At 36.5% G+C, this 16,535-nt stretch overlaps 12 protein-coding genes and 5 pseudogenes across 17 annotated transcripts, besides 2 other annotated features; 7 read left to right on the top strand and 10 right to left on the bottom strand.

The window, feature by feature from the left end:
- Positions 1-15,036: part of a mobile genetic element that runs on past the window's edge.
- On the top strand, positions 161-610 carry TVAGG3_0148900 (protein of unknown function, DUF4106 family; the record flags this gene model as incomplete). The annotated part of the gene is made up of 1 exon (XM_051224570.1): positions 161-610. The coding sequence occupies one exon, from the start codon at positions 161-163 to the stop codon at positions 608-610; it is 450 nt and encodes a 149-aa protein (XP_051109556.1).
- TVAGG3_0148890 (organellar and viral DNA polymerase type B) lies at positions 994-1,314 on the bottom strand (the record flags this gene model as incomplete). The annotated part of the gene is made up of 1 exon (XM_051224569.1): positions 994-1,314. One exon carries the CDS (start codon positions 1,312-1,314, stop codon positions 994-996), a length of 321 nt encoding a protein of 106 aa, XP_051109555.1.
- Positions 2,529-2,729, top strand: TVAGG3_0148880 (uncharacterized protein; the record flags this gene model as incomplete). The annotated part of the gene is made up of 1 exon (XM_051224568.1): positions 2,529-2,729. The coding sequence occupies one exon, from the start codon at positions 2,529-2,531 to the stop codon at positions 2,727-2,729; it is 201 nt and encodes a 66-aa protein (XP_051109554.1).
- On the bottom strand, positions 2,758-3,363 carry TVAGG3_0148870 (uncharacterized protein; the record flags this gene model as incomplete). The annotated part of the gene is made up of 1 exon (XM_051224567.1): positions 2,758-3,363. The coding sequence occupies one exon, from the start codon at positions 3,361-3,363 to the stop codon at positions 2,758-2,760; it is 606 nt and encodes a 201-aa protein (XP_051109553.1).
- TVAGG3_0148860 (uncharacterized protein) lies at positions 3,851-4,216 on the top strand (the record flags this gene model as incomplete). The annotated part of the gene is made up of 1 exon (XM_051224566.1): positions 3,851-4,216. One exon carries the CDS (start codon positions 3,851-3,853, stop codon positions 4,214-4,216), a length of 366 nt encoding a protein of 121 aa, XP_051109552.1.
- TVAGG3_0148850 lies at positions 4,258-4,841 on the top strand (annotated as a pseudogene). Its single transcript has one exon. A coding segment is annotated over exon 1 (584 nt).
- TVAGG3_0148840 (uncharacterized protein) lies at positions 4,874-5,087 on the top strand (the record flags this gene model as incomplete). Its single annotated transcript, XM_051224565.1, has 1 exon — positions 4,874-5,087. A coding segment is annotated over one exon (214 nt), but the record flags the coding sequence as incomplete, so codon positions are not given.
- TVAGG3_0148830 lies at positions 5,623-5,882 on the bottom strand (annotated as a pseudogene). Its single transcript has one exon. A coding segment is annotated over exon 1 (260 nt).
- TVAGG3_0148820 lies at positions 6,224-8,157 on the bottom strand (annotated as a pseudogene). The gene has a single exon. A coding segment is annotated over exon 1 (1,934 nt).
- TVAGG3_0148810 lies at positions 9,394-10,223 on the top strand (annotated as a pseudogene). Its single transcript has one exon. A coding segment is annotated over exon 1 (830 nt).
- Positions 10,347-10,532, bottom strand: TVAGG3_0148800 (phage tail repeat-like family; the record flags this gene model as incomplete). Its single annotated transcript, XM_051224564.1, has 1 exon — positions 10,347-10,532. One exon carries the CDS (start codon positions 10,530-10,532, stop codon positions 10,347-10,349), a length of 186 nt encoding a protein of 61 aa, XP_051109550.1.
- Positions 10,618-11,816, bottom strand: TVAGG3_0148790 (annotated as a pseudogene). The gene has a single exon. A coding segment is annotated over exon 1 (1,199 nt).
- TVAGG3_0148780 (uncharacterized protein) lies at positions 12,483-13,076 on the top strand (the record flags this gene model as incomplete). Its single annotated transcript, XM_051224563.1, has 1 exon — positions 12,483-13,076. A coding segment is annotated over one exon (594 nt), but the record flags the coding sequence as incomplete, so codon positions are not given.
- TVAGG3_0148770 (serine threonine-protein phosphatase family) lies at positions 13,079-13,321 on the bottom strand (the record flags this gene model as incomplete). The annotated part of the gene is made up of 1 exon (XM_051224562.1): positions 13,079-13,321. One exon carries the CDS (start codon positions 13,319-13,321, stop codon positions 13,079-13,081), a length of 243 nt encoding a protein of 80 aa, XP_051109548.1.
- TVAGG3_0148760 (uncharacterized protein) lies at positions 13,340-13,702 on the bottom strand (the record flags this gene model as incomplete). Its single annotated transcript, XM_051224561.1, has 1 exon — positions 13,340-13,702. The coding sequence occupies one exon, from the start codon at positions 13,700-13,702 to the stop codon at positions 13,340-13,342; it is 363 nt and encodes a 120-aa protein (XP_051109547.1).
- Positions 14,091-14,660, bottom strand: TVAGG3_0148750 (phage tail repeat-like family; the record flags this gene model as incomplete). Its single annotated transcript, XM_051224560.1, has 1 exon — positions 14,091-14,660. A coding segment is annotated over one exon (570 nt), but the record flags the coding sequence as incomplete, so codon positions are not given.
- Positions 14,945-15,036: a terminal%2Cinverted (terminal inverted repeat of Maverick-3 transposon ID:TVAGG3_0148740).
- A 174-nt stretch (positions 15,037-15,210) lies between these two features.
- On the bottom strand, positions 15,211-16,254 carry TVAGG3_0148730 (DNA-directed 5'-3' RNA polymerase protein; the record flags this gene model as incomplete). The annotated part of the gene is made up of 1 exon (XM_001313007.1): positions 15,282-16,250. The coding sequence occupies one exon, from the start codon at positions 16,248-16,250 to the stop codon at positions 15,282-15,284; it is 969 nt and encodes a 322-aa protein (XP_001313008.1).
- Positions 16,255-16,535: the final 281 nt, after the last annotated feature.

Raw genomic sequence — 16,535 nt, 5'->3', positions numbered from 1 at the left:
AAACGTCAATTCGTTCAAAGATATTATAAAGAAGTCTAAGTTAGTATGTATAAAAGACTCTGAGTTGTTAGATTGGATAAAGAAGTACCAAAGAAGAGTTTTGAAGTACAATGCTATAAATGAGTATATAAATTCTAAGTTTAAAGACCCAAATGAGGAAATGCAGAGAATATTAGAGAAGAAACACTTCAGAAACAAACAGAAAGAGATAGAATACATTTCGAAGAAATTGCAATCTTACGATTGGAAGACTTACCCTCATAGATGTCTTCTTATCTTAGATGACTTTGCTTCTCATCCTTTGTTAAAGAATAGAGAACAAGACATGTGTCGAATTCTTAAGAAGCTCAGACACTTTAACATCTCAGTCGTAATATGTGTACAGACAGCAAAGAGTTTAAGTAAGGATGTTAAAAGAATACTTACTGACATTGTACTTTTCCCCGGATTGTCCGAAGACGATTTCATGGAACTTATGAAAGAGTCCATGGCAGGTAAGTTTGACAGACATGAACTCTGGGAGAAGTACAAAGTCATACAAGACCCTCATACTTCTTTCAGAATTCACATCTACGCGAACAAAGTTCAAATTGTAAAAAGTCAAGCTTGAAAAATAAAGAGTGCATTTACTCTTCCTCTTTGAAGTTGTCAAAATACTCTGTTATTTTTCACGATTTTCATAGAGTTTTGGCTACCCCTGTAAAAGTCGGTCTAGAGAAATTTCATGAAATTTGGTCATTTTTCAGCAAAAATATATTTTAGGGTAGAAGGGTATATCTACCCCGTTTTCTACCCTCATTTCTACCCCAGTTATTTTATAAGCGTTTCACATGGTAAACGTTATTTTTTAAATTTTGTGAAAACTCAACGGTTTGACACAAGCCCTAAAAATTATTTTACTCAGAATTTTGTTGCTGAATTCAGCAAAAATAATGTTTAGGGTAGAAGGGTATATCTACCCCGATATCTAACCTCTTTTCTACCCCAGTTATTTTATAAGCGTTTTACATGGTAAACATTGTGAATTCGTGAAATTCTAAACAATTTCGTAGCTTCTATTTCTTCTGTCAGTACATCGAATGTTTTAACTATGCCGAATGTTTCTTTATATTTCTTCTTGACATCAGATAGAAGGAAATCGTCAGCTGTTGGATAGTTTTTGTTCAGAAATGTCAACATGTCCATTTTATCTTCTGCTGGTTTCTCTACTTCTTTCTTTAAGTCTGCATAGTCGTTTCGCATACGTTCTATCTCTTTGACGGAGTAGTTATATTTCCTCATTGCTGCTTTACATTTTGAACATTGTGGGTTCATTTTAGCATTGTACATTGAAATCTTACCTGCTAGTATGACTAAGGCGTCAATTGCTCTCTTTAACTCAAAAGTTGCGGGTTTTATCTTTCATTCCATATCTTACCTCTTCTATCTTTATCTCTTATCTGCCATACACATTCAGCAACTAACGAAACAAAGTTGTCGTAGGTCTTAAACTCCCCAGATTTGTATATGTCAGAGATGTTCTTATATACCATATCGCAATCTTTGTCCATGACTTTGGTTGCAATGAAATCCAAGAAACTCATAGTTAACCTTTCGTATGAACTTCTTTATTTCTACTGAGTCAGTTGCTTTGACTTCTATTTCATCGAATTCTGGAATAGTAAGCTTTTGTTGCTGGATTTCAGGCAATTTGGGTAAATGGTCGATGAGGTCCTGCATGTCATAAAGATACTGTTCATTTTGTTTCATCTTTCGCACAACAGTCCAAAGTACTTGTTAAAAGTTCTTGCTTTATCTTCTGGATTTTGTTTCGAAAGTATATGAAGAAGGAATGAAGCTTTTCATCTCTACTAACATTGAAGTTGGGTTCATGACTAACGAGTTTGGTGCTGTTGTTGCTAACATGTTCTTACAATAAAAATAAAAAAATATTTTTTTAAAAAAACCAACTTTATTTTTTATTTCGGGAAAACTCATGACAAATTCAAGAGGGTAGAAAAGAGGTTAGAAAAGAGGTTATATCTAACCTTCTACCCTAAAATATATTTTTGCCGAATTCATGAGTTTTGGTTGAAAGAATACGGTGGAGCCAAAAGTGGCTCGACCTCAAAACAAGCATTTTCTGTATAAAATTCATGAAAATTCATGAGGTTAGAAAAGAGGTTAGAAAAGAGGTTAGAAAAGAGGTTAGATCTAACCTTCTACCCTAAATTATATTTTTGCTGAATTCAGCAACAAAATTCAAATTGTAAACGGTTTAATAGAAAAAGTGTTATTTTTTCATGTCCGAAGACTCGAAGGTGCAACACTTCCAAAATACCGACGAACTCAGAAGAGCAGCATGGCAGTATGTTCTTGACAACTTCTTTGAGTTCTCCAGGAACACCTTGGAAAATGCTGAAGAACTCCGACACAGAGAATTTGGAGAAATTGCACTCCAATACTACCTTGACAAACAAAGGGTAAACAAAGGGTAAACAAAGGGTAAAATAAGACTAAAAACTTAACGTTTAAAAAGTGACATTTTTATGAGCTCCGAGTCACCGAGAAAACTTGGTCAGATGTTAGCAGCTTACTTCCCTGAGGAGGATGGAAGCGTTACATACGTAAGGTTCAAAAACAACGAACCTGGAATTGCGTACCAAATTCGCAATTACATGACCATGGAAGAGTACGAAAGGTTCCTACAAGAGAAACCAGCTCTAAACAACTCAGAAAAGAAAGAGTAAAAAGTTTAACTCGTAATTGTTTATTTTTTTACTTGTATGGGCAAGCTGCAAGAATGAAGTCGACTATCTCGGTCTTTGTCTTGACCAGTTGGACTGCTCTTGCGAGTACGTCTGTTTTACGGTCTCCAGCTGGTGTCTGACCTTCGTAATTGCGCATGTTCTTGAGAGCTCCAACTGTAAATGGTTGTAGGATGAAGAGTCTCTCAGACTGCTTGAGGTAGTCTTCACGGTCACGAACCGAATCTGTGGTACGAGTCGAATCGGTCGATTTGAGGGAAGAGACTGAAAGCCTGTCGTCTTCCATTGGGGCAGTAGCATACTCTTTGCGTAAGCGGTTCAGACCTTCCTCGAACTCTTGGTCTCTCTTGGATTGAGATTGGAATTGTGGGGCAGGGTTTTGCATAAACATCCAAGGGTTGGGGAAGTAAGGCATAGGCTGAGGAGGAGGGTAGTTCGGGAAGCCTTGTGGTGGGTAGTAACCTTGAGGTGGAAATTGGTAGTAACCTTGAGGTGGAAATTGGTAGTAATTCGGAGGGACTTGCTGGAACTGAGGTTGCTGAGGAGACTGTTGTGGTTCTGCAGCTTTCGGTTCTTCTGGCTTGGGAATGGACTCGGTTGGTGGTACGTCGGACATTGTTCTGAAGCAGTGCAAGTATTGTTCTGAAAAAGTACAAATATTGTTCTGAAAAAGTACAAATATTGTTCTGAAGCAGTACAAATATTGTTCTGAAGCAGTGCAAATATTGTTCTGAAACAGTACAAATATTGTTCTGAAACAGTACAAATATTGTTCTGAAGCAGTGCAAATATTGTTCTGAAACAGTACAAGTATTGTTCTGAAACAGTACAAATATTGTTCTGAAACAGAACAAATATTGTTCTGAAACAGAAAATTTTTCTCACAAATTGAGAGCTTTTACGGGAAATTTGTTCTGAAAAAGTACAAGTATTGTTCTGAAAAAGTACAAGTATTGTTCTGAAACAGTACAAGTCTTGTTCTGAAAAAGTACAAGTATTGTTCTGAAACAGTACAAGTATTGTTCTGAAACAGTACAAGTATTGTTCTGAAACAGTACAAGTATTGTTCTGAAAAAGTACAAGTATTGTTCTGAAACAGTACAATGGACAACATCGAGCCATTAGATGAGGCAATTTACCTTATAGAGATAAATGAAGTTGTTAAGCAGTACTTGGGCAAGGACAAAGCCAACAAGTCCCTCGGCTTCTGGTTGTCTGGAAGAGGTGCGCTGAAAATCGAAATTGAAACCGGAATTCCAATTCAAATACCAGAAAACACTCCTTTCGACGACATAAAGGAGATGAAGAAAGAAGCTCTTCTCAAGTTCTTTGCAAAGCGCCCATGGATACTACTTCCAAACAGAGAGAGTCCAATTCCACGAATTATACAAATTCTCAGAGCACTGTTCCACTTCTCAGGACGGCCGTTCTTCATAACCTCAGAAGGCGACATCCAACCAATTCAGTAAACCTTAACGTTTAGAGTAAAAACATTTTTTTCATTTTTTGAATGAAGCAAGTTAAATTCGTCCCACACCAATCTCAATGGACCGATGAAGAGTTTCAAGCTATGGTTGAAGGTGTTGAGAACGACATAGACGGCGAACTTGAAGGAGCTCAAATCACAATTGCAACCAAAATTGCAGAAGTCAAGGAACAGATAGCTCCACTTAAAGCTACCAAAGCTACTCTTGACCTCATGGATAGTTACCGTTTAGATGTCAAGAGTGGAATAAGACAATTAAAATTAAAACTCCTAAACTACGAAGCTATACTCCAGAAGTTAGCAGAAATGAGAAGACTTTACCAGAGCTACTTACATGTAAGGGACTTACCTTCAAGCAGTCCGACCAAAGATGAATTTGTTGACATTGTCCCAATTTTGTCCGAAAGTCAGCTCAGATGTTTGAACTGCTCCCAACATATCCAGAATATGAAAATTTGCCTGAACTCTTCCGCAATCTCAAAAAACGTTTTTTGGTTCTCATGTTCGAAACTTTTATCGGAAGAGACAACAAACGTTCAGAAGAAGAACAAGATATTATTTTAAACTTGTTGTATGACTTAACCGTCATAACAAGCTTTTTGAAGTAAAACCGTCATTCTCAAACCACTTCATTTTTTCGATGTCCGAACAAGCACCGAAGCCGAACACAATGGCAGATGTCCTTTCAATGTTGCCAGACAAGCGCCCAGTTCAAATTCAAATTTTGAATTTGAAAGCTCATCTGACAAACACCGTTAAGACTCTCCAAAGTAGTCTTATGGAAGAGATGAAGGGACTTAAAGGTGAGTTCCTCATGAACCAAGCTTCCAATGAGAAAGTCCTGAACGATTTGACGGAAACCTTGCGCATTTACGCGAGAGAGAACCGAGACCTTGCCAGACTCATCTACCGTTTCTTCGAAGAGATAGACGCCATCTGGAAGGTACTCGGAAAGGACAGAACCTCCAACACCGTAATTCGTGAACACAGAATTGAAGAAGGAATTGTCGAGGAAGAAGAGAAACACGAAGAAGAGAAGAGGAAGAAGAGGAAGAAGAGAAACACGAAGAAGAGGAAGTTTGGGCAACCCTTGTTGCCGATGACACTTACGAAATTTCCCAACCCTACCCATACCAAATCCGCAACAAGGAGACGGCAAGGTTCTTACCCCAGTCCTCAACAACTTGGGACACTTGAACCTTACCCTTCGGAATTACGGTTCAATTTCCATGGGAAGCTTGTCGTATCAATGGGTTCCAAATCCAGACAAGAAGACGAAGGTCAGACACATTGACGGTGACAAGCTCAACAACCGTAAGGAGAACCTCGAGTGGTTCTAAGAGTAAAAAAATTTTATTTTAGGGGGAAACCCCAAGTAAATTTAGGTGTTTATTTGGATAAGTATGTGAAATTAAGGTCAATTTGCAAAATTAGTTCCGACCTTGAATTGGACTCTTTCGTCTCCCAGTTGCGTAGGAGGTCGTCCCAGAGGAGTTGGTAGATTGCCAATCCAAGGACGATTTGTCCTCCCAGGCATTGAGGATGTACTGCTCGTAGAGTCTCATGACCTCTCCCTTGCACCAGACACCCTCTCCCTTGGAACGTAAGGCTTCTTCGAAGTGCTCGAATGCGATTGGCTGCGTGACCATCCGAAATGACACTTTTTGTCCGTTTGGTCAATGTTCGTGTCTCGTGCCATAGTCGACGAAAATACAGACAAACAGGTTATATATGAGTTTGAGACCAAGAATGGTGTAACTCGACCTGTCCGATTCAAATTCGAATAAAAATTTTTTATTTCATGCAATGTTTATTTTTGCCGTCTTCTTTAACACCCCAGTACTTACGCTTGGAGAGGACATGAACTTCGGTGAAAATTTTGTCCAATTTGAATTGACCCATCTTTTCACCGACCACCCATTTCAATGAGTTTGTTGTATCCTTCTTCGTTCGTCATGAGTGCGTCAATGTTCTCATAGTAAACCTTCACTTTGGATTTGACTTCGGAGAAGAATTTGTTGTAGTTGTCAAGGACTGCCTTTGCGAACTGAGGGTAAGACCAATGTTCGACAATAGGTTTTAATGTGGTTACTAAGCCACTTTGACCTTGGGTGAATTCGTATTTCAAAACAAAAGGAGAAACCTTTCAACAAAGTTGTCGACCTTCTCATAGTGTTTACTCTTCATCTCTTGAGGTTTCTTAATGGAATATCCCCATGTCGAATTCATAAGCAATTTGAGTGTCATTGCAAGTTTGGGGTTTGAAGCTTTCCTAATATCATACAGTTGTTGTATGACTTTTCCAACTGTATAGTTCCTTCCCGGGAACTCACCATCTTCGTTTGGAATTCCAGTCGGGATATATTGGACGAACCTCATGTATGCAGCGTTAAGGTCGACATAGTATATCTTTTCGTTTGAGTCGAACTTGTCGCAACCAATTGGTCCAGTTTGTGGAAATTCAAGTGAGTCTCTTATCTTCTGAGAAACTTCTCCTGTTATCTCATAAACATCGTCGAAGCAACCTGTTTCATATAAAACCTTCTGACCTAACTCAGATGCTCTCCAATACAATTTGACGTCAATTGGATGTCTCAATGGAAGTTTGTTTATAGCATCTTGAAGTTCTTGCAACCTCATTGGAAGTTCTTCTGGTTCAGGTTGGTATCCGAACAATCCAACTCCTTTTGGAATTGTGTACTTCTTTTGTACTAGAACTTTGTCTGGAACAACTTTTGGTCTTGCTAACAATGAAAAGTTTGTTTCGTCTTTTGGTACAAAAGTTTCTGTCAGCTTGTCATCTGGAATTGGTTCCAACAAACCTTTCTCGAAAAGAATGTTTACAGCTCTGACAATGTTGCACTTGCCTTTTCCGAACAATGGGTTTGTAAGACTTTCGTTCAACATGAAGTGGTTGTGGACAATTACAATCTTCAACCATGGTAAGTCTTTGTCAACAACATAGTCGTCATGTGAAGAACCTTTAGCTGTAGGTATGTTGACTCGGATATTGACATTTGCCAACGGTGCAATTTTTGCCAATTGACCTCTGAGAATGTACCTTGTCTTCACACATGACTCAAGATACTTCATCTTCTCTCTGTAACAAGACCAGAGTTCCTGAGACATGTAAGAATGCAAGGTTCATTGACAATTGTTTCAATTGAATTGTAAATTCCATACCTTGTCAAGTCAATGTCAGACTTATTTATGAACGGGAAGTATCCAGCATGTTGTCTGACTGCTTGAGGGTTAGGTTGGTACCATTCGAACTTGACACTTGCAATTCCTTCAATTGCATTCAAAATGTCTGAGTCGGAGTCAACCATTTGTTCTCTCTTTGTAGTCTTGAAAGCGTCAAGAAGCATTGCAGCTGTTGTGACATTGCCATGTGCATAGTAAATGTGACCATCCAAATCTGTTACGGTTAGTCTGAGATTGTATCCTTTCTTATTTCCGTCTTGTATGCAGCAAGTACACCCATGAAGCCTTCTTTGTTCTTTCCTTCGTCAAAGTTTACTGTAAAGGTTCGACCAGATGTAATTTGACTTCTAACTTCACGATACTTTTCATATGCATATCTTGTTCTTTCCATGGGAGCATGTGCGTCTTCACCTTTTCCTTTTTTCCTTCTCAAAGGATGCAATTGTTCGTCATGTTTCCAGTAGAATCTGGCAAAGCCGTCGTGTCCTTCAACTTGAGGTTCACTAACATCGAAAGGCATGTCCATAAGACGTTCTTCTTCTAACCTCTCTAGTCTGTTTGGATAATTTGCGCGTGCTGTTTCCAAGTCCATTTCATAGCGAAGACCAGACAGTTTGTCATAGACTTTTATGGGTCTTCCCTTCCTATATTTAAACTTCTTTGAAACTTCCAACCATATCTTTCTAACTCTGCTTTTATTCTAGCAGATTTTCTATCCATTCTATATGGGGGCATTTTTATAAAAATAAAAAAATTTTTTTTCTTTACTTTACATAACCGCCTGCTGCCATAAGTCTTTGACGCCAACCCATACCAGCTAATGAAGGTTGACTTGGTTTAGTTTGGAAACTAAACTTTGGTTTTGGTTTATCTTCAGTTTTTGTTTTTCTTCTTCTATCGGTTTTTCGTCACTTTTCGGTTCCTCTGACTTTACCTCACTTGCAGGTAGTTGTGTCGTCAACATCTTCATAAATATCATATGCCATTTGTTTTTGTTTTCCTTTCAACTTTTTGTGTTTGTTGTAAAGTTTAGAATATTTCGACTCTAAGTCAATGAGATGTTCTATAATGAACTGTTGGTCAGTGAAGTAAACTTTTCCATCTGTTGTCTCGAAAGCTCCTTCAGACTTCAATATTTTATTTGTGAGAGTCTGTTTCTTTTTTGAGATACTAGCCGTTCCATTTCTATGAAAAGTGACTTTGTATTAGGGTTTGTATTTCCAGACCTGGCACTTTCTATTATTGAATTTTTCTCTTCATCTGTAAGTTCTTTGACAGGTTTTGACAATGGTTCTGAACTTTTTGTTTGTGGTGTCAAATCTACCGTTTCAACTTCTTCGGTCATTTCATCTCAGTAAAAAATTTTAGTTTGGTTTGTTTTCAACTGGTTGTTTAGGTTTTTTAAGTCGGTCTAAAACTTCCTGAGGTATAGGAAGAACTTGACAAACACGTGGTTGTGTAACTGCTGGAAGTCGACAAATCCATCTTGAACCCATTTGTCTCAATGCTGTATTGTTCATTTCATCTCAGTAAAAAATTTACATTCCCCACGTTTGAGGCGGTTGCGGTTGGTTGTTGTTTACCCACTGTTGTGCATGGTTATATCCTCTGTTAAAGAATCTTTCACCTTGGTCCATATAGTGCCCTGCTTGGTTATAGTAGTCATTTGCTTTGTTATAGTAGTTTCCTGCTTGTCTTCCTACATTGTCCATCCATCCTTGAACTTTTCCTCTTGTTTCAGGATTTGGAATAAGATTTGCTGCATCTCGTGCTACTCCCAACCTTTCTGTACAGTTTGTATAATAGGTTGTGCTTTCTCTTTAAGTATACCTAATGTACTCAAAATCTTCCTTCCAATTCCAAATGCACCTCTGGCTATTGTTCCCACTGCGGGCAAAAATCTGGATGCAACTCCTGCTAATGCGCCAAATAAACCCATTTCTTATGGGTTAAAAAATGACGAATCCAAACAAGGACCCCTATGTTTCTAAGCAACAAAGAAAGCACTCATGATAAAAATCTTTAGTTCAACACCAAATGCTTGGTTTATGGATATCTTGGAAAACATTCCGAGGTATAGAGAAGATGGACCACCATACTGGCTAATATTTGTCGGTCAAAACACAAGATACTGTGAAGCCATACCATTACAGTCCAAAAATATTTTAGATTGAAAACTGCTTTGACAATATTCGTTGACAAATACCATCCAACAAAACTGACATCTGACTGTGAAAGTTCTTTCAAATCAGACGATATTAAAAACTATCTGCGTTCAAAAAATGTAAACCAATATTTCATTGTCGACCAAAACCATTCTGCTCTTGGTGTCATTGACAGTTGTATAAAAATCTTAAGAGACTTAAACCAACCACAAGGTGGTGAAGCAAATGAAATGTCATATGACGACAATATAGACACTTCTCCATGGCAAAGATGAGACAAGTTTTAAATATTTACAATAGCCGTAAACAAAAAGGTTTGGGAAACCACTCCCCCGAAGAAATGAAAAACAACCCTGACTTAGAGAAAGACTATATATTTAATAGTTTAGTCAAAAGAGACAAACAAGAAAGAATGCCAGGCTTCAAACTTAAGAAAGGTGACAAAGTAAAAATAGAAATACCTAAACGCGACCCATATGAAAATACTATTGACTATGACAACAATGGGAACTCGACAGGTACTCGCATTCGTGTTCGTAAAAATAGAAGAAAGTATACAAGAGAATATTATGAAGTTTTAGGCAAACATGGCAAAATGTACAGACTGCAAGCAGAAGATAAAACTACTATTGTCAGACCTCGTTTCAAACTTGTCAAAGTTCAAGGTGGTATACTTTCAAAGACAGTTCCTAACAAATATAAGACAACTCCTGACGAATATGCTAAAGAAGTTGAAAATGACGACTAAGCAATTCTATACCATGCGTAAACTGTCATGTAAGGTGGCATGTAGTCTTTACTTTGTCCCGTTGTTTGCGTATATCCTGAAACGAAATGTGTATGGTTTCCTTCTCCCTGAGTGTCATCCCAGTAACAATTTATAGCAAACTTAACGTCGTCTTTAACATCATATCCTTTACCTTTTGTCATTCCTGACCAATCCCAATATCTATGCTTATGCCAACCTGCTTGAGATGTACTTAAATCTATGTAGTGACTGTGCGCAGGTAAGTTTTCACCTGAAATCGTTTTACTTCCACCTGTTTCCTTTGAAGAGTTTGCACAATACAAAAACCTGTCGACTATTTGTTCCCATGCACCAACACCAAACATTACTTGAGGACCTCTTGCTTCCATAGATGTATAAATAGAACCTACTGGGTTCATTAAATCAAACATATGAGATATTATAGGATTGTCTCTTTTGAACTTAAAATATAGTGCAACTATTTCAGGTTTCTTCTGGTTTGTCAGAATATTTTTTATAATATAATCTTATGTTTTCAGGGTAGGTAAAGTCTTGACTATAATATTTATTTCTGTCATCTTCATAATAGTATACTATTCTCGTTTTTTCTATTGCATTATATCTTTTATATCTATAAAAATCTAAATATAATGTTAGCTTTTGTTCATCTACATGTGGTGTTCTCGTCATCTCCATAGTCATAATAGTATGGTGCTGGAGCTGGGTCAGGCAATGTCATATCTGCCATTTCATAAACTCTTAAATATTTCTTTTGTTCGTCTCCATATATGTTTAAGTAGCAGTTGTTGTCTAATGGAACTTTAACTTGTGTACCATCTTCTTTTTATAGCTTACATACATTTCATTGTTATTTTTCGGAATGAGTTTATACCGTGTACCATTTTCTAAGGACTGTACCAACTGCCATCTAAAATATTTGTTTTCTTCATTGACAGAAAAGTCACCAACAATAGTTTCAATATTTTTTGTTCCAACTAAACTTTGGTATATTTCATTGACATATGTTTTATCTGCTTTATTTTCAAGGCTAACGTTTAAGTCTGTTATTTCAGAAGATGTATGTGTATGTCCAACGTCACTTTTCCTGTTTAAGGTTTCTTGTAAGTTTGAATATTTGCAATGGTATGTGTATGTCCAACGTCACTTTTCCTGTTTAAGGTTTCTTGTAAGTTTGCAATATTTGCAATGGTATGTGTATGTCCAACGTCACTTTTCCTGTTTAAGGTTTCTTGTAAGTTTGTAATATTTGCAATGGTATGTGTATGTCCAACGTCACTTTTCCTGTTTAAGGTTTCTTGTAAGTTTGTAATATTTGCAATGGTATGTGTATGTCCAACGTCACTTTTCCTGTTTAAGGTTTCTTGTAAGTTTGTTATTTCAGATATAGTATGTGTATGAGTCTTTTTAGAATATTCGTTTTCAGCTCTTGTCACTTCACTTGACATTTTATTGTCAACATATGTTTTGTCTGCTAGTTCAGGATGAGTATGTTCTTTTGTTGCATAAGCTTTGTTAGCTCTTTCTTCTTCTTTTGCTATTGCATCGTCTACATATTCTTTGTCAGCTTTGTTGCCAACATCTGCTTTCAAAAGAAGTTCATCTATAGGTTTCTCGTTTAAAGTTCCTTTTGTTGGATTTACACAGACAGTATGGTTCTTGTTGTCTTGAAATAGAAACTCGTCTGTCATTGGGTTTATCGTCAGTTTTAAGTTTCCTTCTTTCAATGACTCAGATATCTTAGAATAGTTTGAAAAGTTTGTTGTGTTCTTATTTAGAGCTTGCATAATGAGTTGTCGGTTGTGTTGTATTTCTCGCATAGACGCTGTTTCATTTGACATTTTTATTATAGATAAAATATGCTTCCAATAGAAAAAGAAAATTCAAGAGTTGCTACAACTAAACCATTAGATGAACTTTTTACTAATGTCGGTCAAAAGTTTGAGACAGAGACCGTAAAGCATGAAGGCTATCGTTTTGACTACCCATTAAGATGGTTAAGAGACCCATCCGTCACAAAAGCTGTTGGCTTTCGTAGAATGAAGTTCATTTCAGAAGCCATACATGGTTTCCCATTTACGGTCGCTTTTGAAATTCGATACTATAACAAAGAGAAACGTACGTATGAGAAATTTGAACAGGGAAAACTTTTACAAGTGAATTTGCTTGTAAACTTAGAAACAACTCTTCAAGCTTTTCAAGAAAAAATAAACGATATCTATCTCGAATATGCAAAACAGTACAACATTGACGAAGGAGAGTACCATCTCGATATTATATATGACAGGAAAAATGCAACTGTTAAAATCAATAGAATAGAAGACCTTGGAGAAGACGTTTATATTTCTACAAAATATAACAACTTGGCATGGTATAGATTTTTGAGGATGTTAAATCAGCCTGCAGAATATCCAGTACACCCGAACTTTTATGAAGTCGAAAACCCTAATGGAACATATGAAAATGTTTTCGACTCAGATGCTATTATAGTTCATGCTTCATTTTCTGGTGCACAAAACTCTTTTTTATGCTTGGCAAATGACTTTTACGAAAAACCTACAAAGCTATACGAACCACCAAGTGGAAGTATTTCAGACTTTCAAGTATGGTTTACTACAGATGGAAGAAAGAGAATAATTCCATTATACCACGCGTTTTACTTAGAACTTAGTTTCATATACAACTACTATCGAACGGTAAAAATATAATTTTAATACGGTTGAGGTGTTGGATTTGGTTGCCAACTAGACTGTGGTGCAGGTTCAGGCTGTTGTATAACAGGAGCTTGTTCTTCTGGTTCAGGGTCTTTAGGTATAATACCAACGAACTGACCTACTCTTTTACCAATATTTTTGACTCCGTTCCATACTCCCCTTCCGACAGATTTTATTCCATTCCATATACCTCTTCCAACTCTTCTGAAGAAGTTTCCAATACTACTGAAGAAACCCATTTTACTATATGTAAAAATCTAATGTCCGCCTAGTCTCTTACGTTTCCTGTTGAGTTCCATTGCATTCTTTAACTGGAGCTCATACATTCTATTTCTCCTCTGGTAGAAAACATACTCTGGGTCAACTCCTGTGTTCGCGTCATCTGCATAGAGTTGTTTATATCCCACTTCAGGGTTTGTATAAAACTCTTTCCATCTCATATTTGCATACCATGGTGGCAAACCTAACGCAGCGTCATTTGACATGGCAGTTTGCATTTGTACATCTGTTGGCACTTGACCATAGTTTGCCATTGCAGTTTGTATTCTAACTTCATTTGGAATATTCTCTGGGTTTGGTTGTCCAGGTTGCTGTGCATTCGCTAAGTTCTGTGCGTCCATTTAATATTAGATAAAAATATCTCTTACGAGTACATATACTGAACATTTGCAGGCATTGGTTCATCTTCATATTCTCTATATCTTTCTGCCACGTCAAATAAGTAAATGACACAATGGAAAAAACCTAAAACAAGTAGTCCTATTTCAAACCACATTTACTTACTAGTAAAATTTCTTTGTTATGACACTTTCTCCAGTTTATAGGACCTCTCTCATATTCTATCTTATCGTATCTAAACTCATAGTCATGTATGTCCTCTAACCATCTCATGACACTTTCCAAACCACTTTTATCGGATGTAAAGTAAAAGCATGGATGGTTATGTAAAACGTCTAAAGTTTCTAAAGAGTCTCTCAAAGTCCAGTCTACTTGGTATTGAAAATCCCATGTGTTATAGAACGGCGGGTCCACTATAAAGAAAACATTTTCCTTGTCTTTATATTTTTCATACAACTCTGTCCAATGACATCTCACAAACTCTATACCCTCAATATATTTTTCTATGTTCTCTTTGAAAACATTTGTATAGTTAAGATATAAAACTTTTGACATAAGTGTTTCAATGTCATGAACTCTTATAGCACCACTATATAATAGTCTAGCAGATATACTATCCCAGTCAATATACTCTGCTTTTTTCAAAACCTCTCTGACAGTATTTTTCTTATCTAATGGTATACGTTCCATCTTACCTATAGGTATCTTTTCTTTTAACTCTTTCAATATTTTGTTTGTGTCTGGTATATGTTTGAGACGGTTCATATAGTTGTCGAAGTCATTGCATATAATCTTTGAGTCAGGAAATATTGTATGGCACAAATGAGATATATAGAAACTTCCACCGAACAAGTCTACAAATGTTAGACCATTCGGTAGTTTCTTAAGTTCTCTCAATAGAATATCTTTACATCTACTCTTATTTCCAAAGAAGGGTAACGGTGGTTTTGTAAAATTCATTTTATATATATAATAAAAATGTTTTTTCCTGAAAAGTGACAGAAAAGTGACAAAACATGAAAACTACTCGGTCAAAGGTCATATTTTCAGTAAGGACATATGGGGTAGAAAAGAGGTTAGAAAACGGGGTAGATATACCCTTCTACCCTAAAATATATTTTTATTGAATTCTGAGTAAAATTCTGAGTAAAATGACAGATGTTTATATGACACTTTCTCCGGTTTATAGGACCTCTCTCATATTCTATCTTGTCATATCTAAACTCAAAGTCATGTATGTCCTCAAAACTTCATTTCTCCTAAACATCTTCGGGGCTAGAGGGCACGAAGTGCCTGGAAGCCCCACTGCCTTTTTTTTTTTTTTTTTTTTTTTTTTAAATTATTGCATTGATCTGAAATTGTCTTAATTATTTTTTAGAAATTTTTAAATGCTGATTTAATCTAAAAATAAATAGAAAAATTATTATATTTTATGGAGATTAGTACTTTTATTAATAAACGAGAATGAAAAATCCAAAAAATAAAATTATGAAAATTCAATAAAAGAGAATTTTTAAATAAAATGTTTGTTTAATATATATATTATGCAGATCAATAAAAAATATATCTTGTATAAAAAAATTAATATGTAATTTGCAATTCATCAACATTCTTCTTGAATTGGTCAAGCTTATTTGTAAGAGCTTGGAAACCTCTTGTAACTACATTTTCTGGAGATAAGCTGCCGATTGTTTCAACATTAAAGACAAATAATCCGCGTTTGCTTTGAATAACAATAGCGTCCTTATGGCCGTGGACTTCAGCAGTACGAATGCATTGATTGCAGAAGGTGCAATCCTCGAAATTCGCAACTTGAATATTATCGTCGAGTCCCATCTTCAGGCACTTCTTGGGACAGCTAGCAACAACCTCTTCTTTTTCTTTCTGGTCCATTATTTGTTTATAGGCTTCACGGAAATCAATAGAAGCAACTTGATGATATGTAGAAACGCAAACGGGCGACCATTTAGCGTGATTTCTGCCGATACCTTTTCTAATATAAGCGGCAAGCCTCAAAGTTTGGCCAGGTGCAAGTTTTGTAATTGTTACGGGTTGTGGATTTGAATCTCCATTTGCAAAGAGAGTTGCTGGCTTTACACCGATGTGGATACTACCCATTGTTGATTTGTCAGCCCACTTATGTGGAGCGATAAGTTTAAGATCGTTTGATGTAACTTCGACCACACTATCACTTTCTGGCTCACAATGAGCATCAATCGTGTAAATAACTGTGCAATTGGGACAGTAGCCTAATTGTGAACCATCGCAGTTGCACTGTGAGTGATAAAAGAATTTATCAGCGTCTTCAGAAACGAAAGGAATTAAAGCAAGTCTATGAGCAATATATTCATCGGGAAGTGGCGAAGTATTCTGGAAAAATTCAACTGTATCGACTGCAAGTGTTGGAACTTCTGCAATCATAACACGACGAAGAGCGTTTGCAAAATGACGAGAGACGTTCATAAGCCTAAACTCGATGCTATTTGATGTTTTCGCTGTAACGAAAATTTGTGGTGATGATGTATCAGAAGTTGGTCGCTGTGCTGCCATTGACCGCTCTAATATATGAAAAAAAAATTAATTTTGAATGAAAAATAATCGACTATGGCGGCTTCTATATGATATCAATAACTTGTTTTCTCAGGAAATAGCTCTTGTAGTCGTTTGATTTCCATATGGTTTAGGTTTTTGTCTTGGCATTAATCAATTCTGCTCAGAAATTAATAAGATTTAAAGGTTTCTCGTATTTAATGATATCAAAAAGCTTCAAATAAGCATTTAAACATCCATCGGTATTTTCATTTTCTATAAGTCTACGATATAAATACTTTATGC

Source organism: Trichomonas vaginalis, chromosome IV, assembly GCF_026262505.1.
Source record: "Trichomonas vaginalis G3 chromosome IV, whole genome shotgun sequence".
Lineage (NCBI taxonomy): Eukaryota > Parabasalia > Trichomonadida > Trichomonadidae > Trichomonas > Trichomonas vaginalis.
The sequence above is the reverse complement of the archived record's forward strand: the minus strand, read 5'-3'. Positions and strand labels throughout refer to the sequence as shown.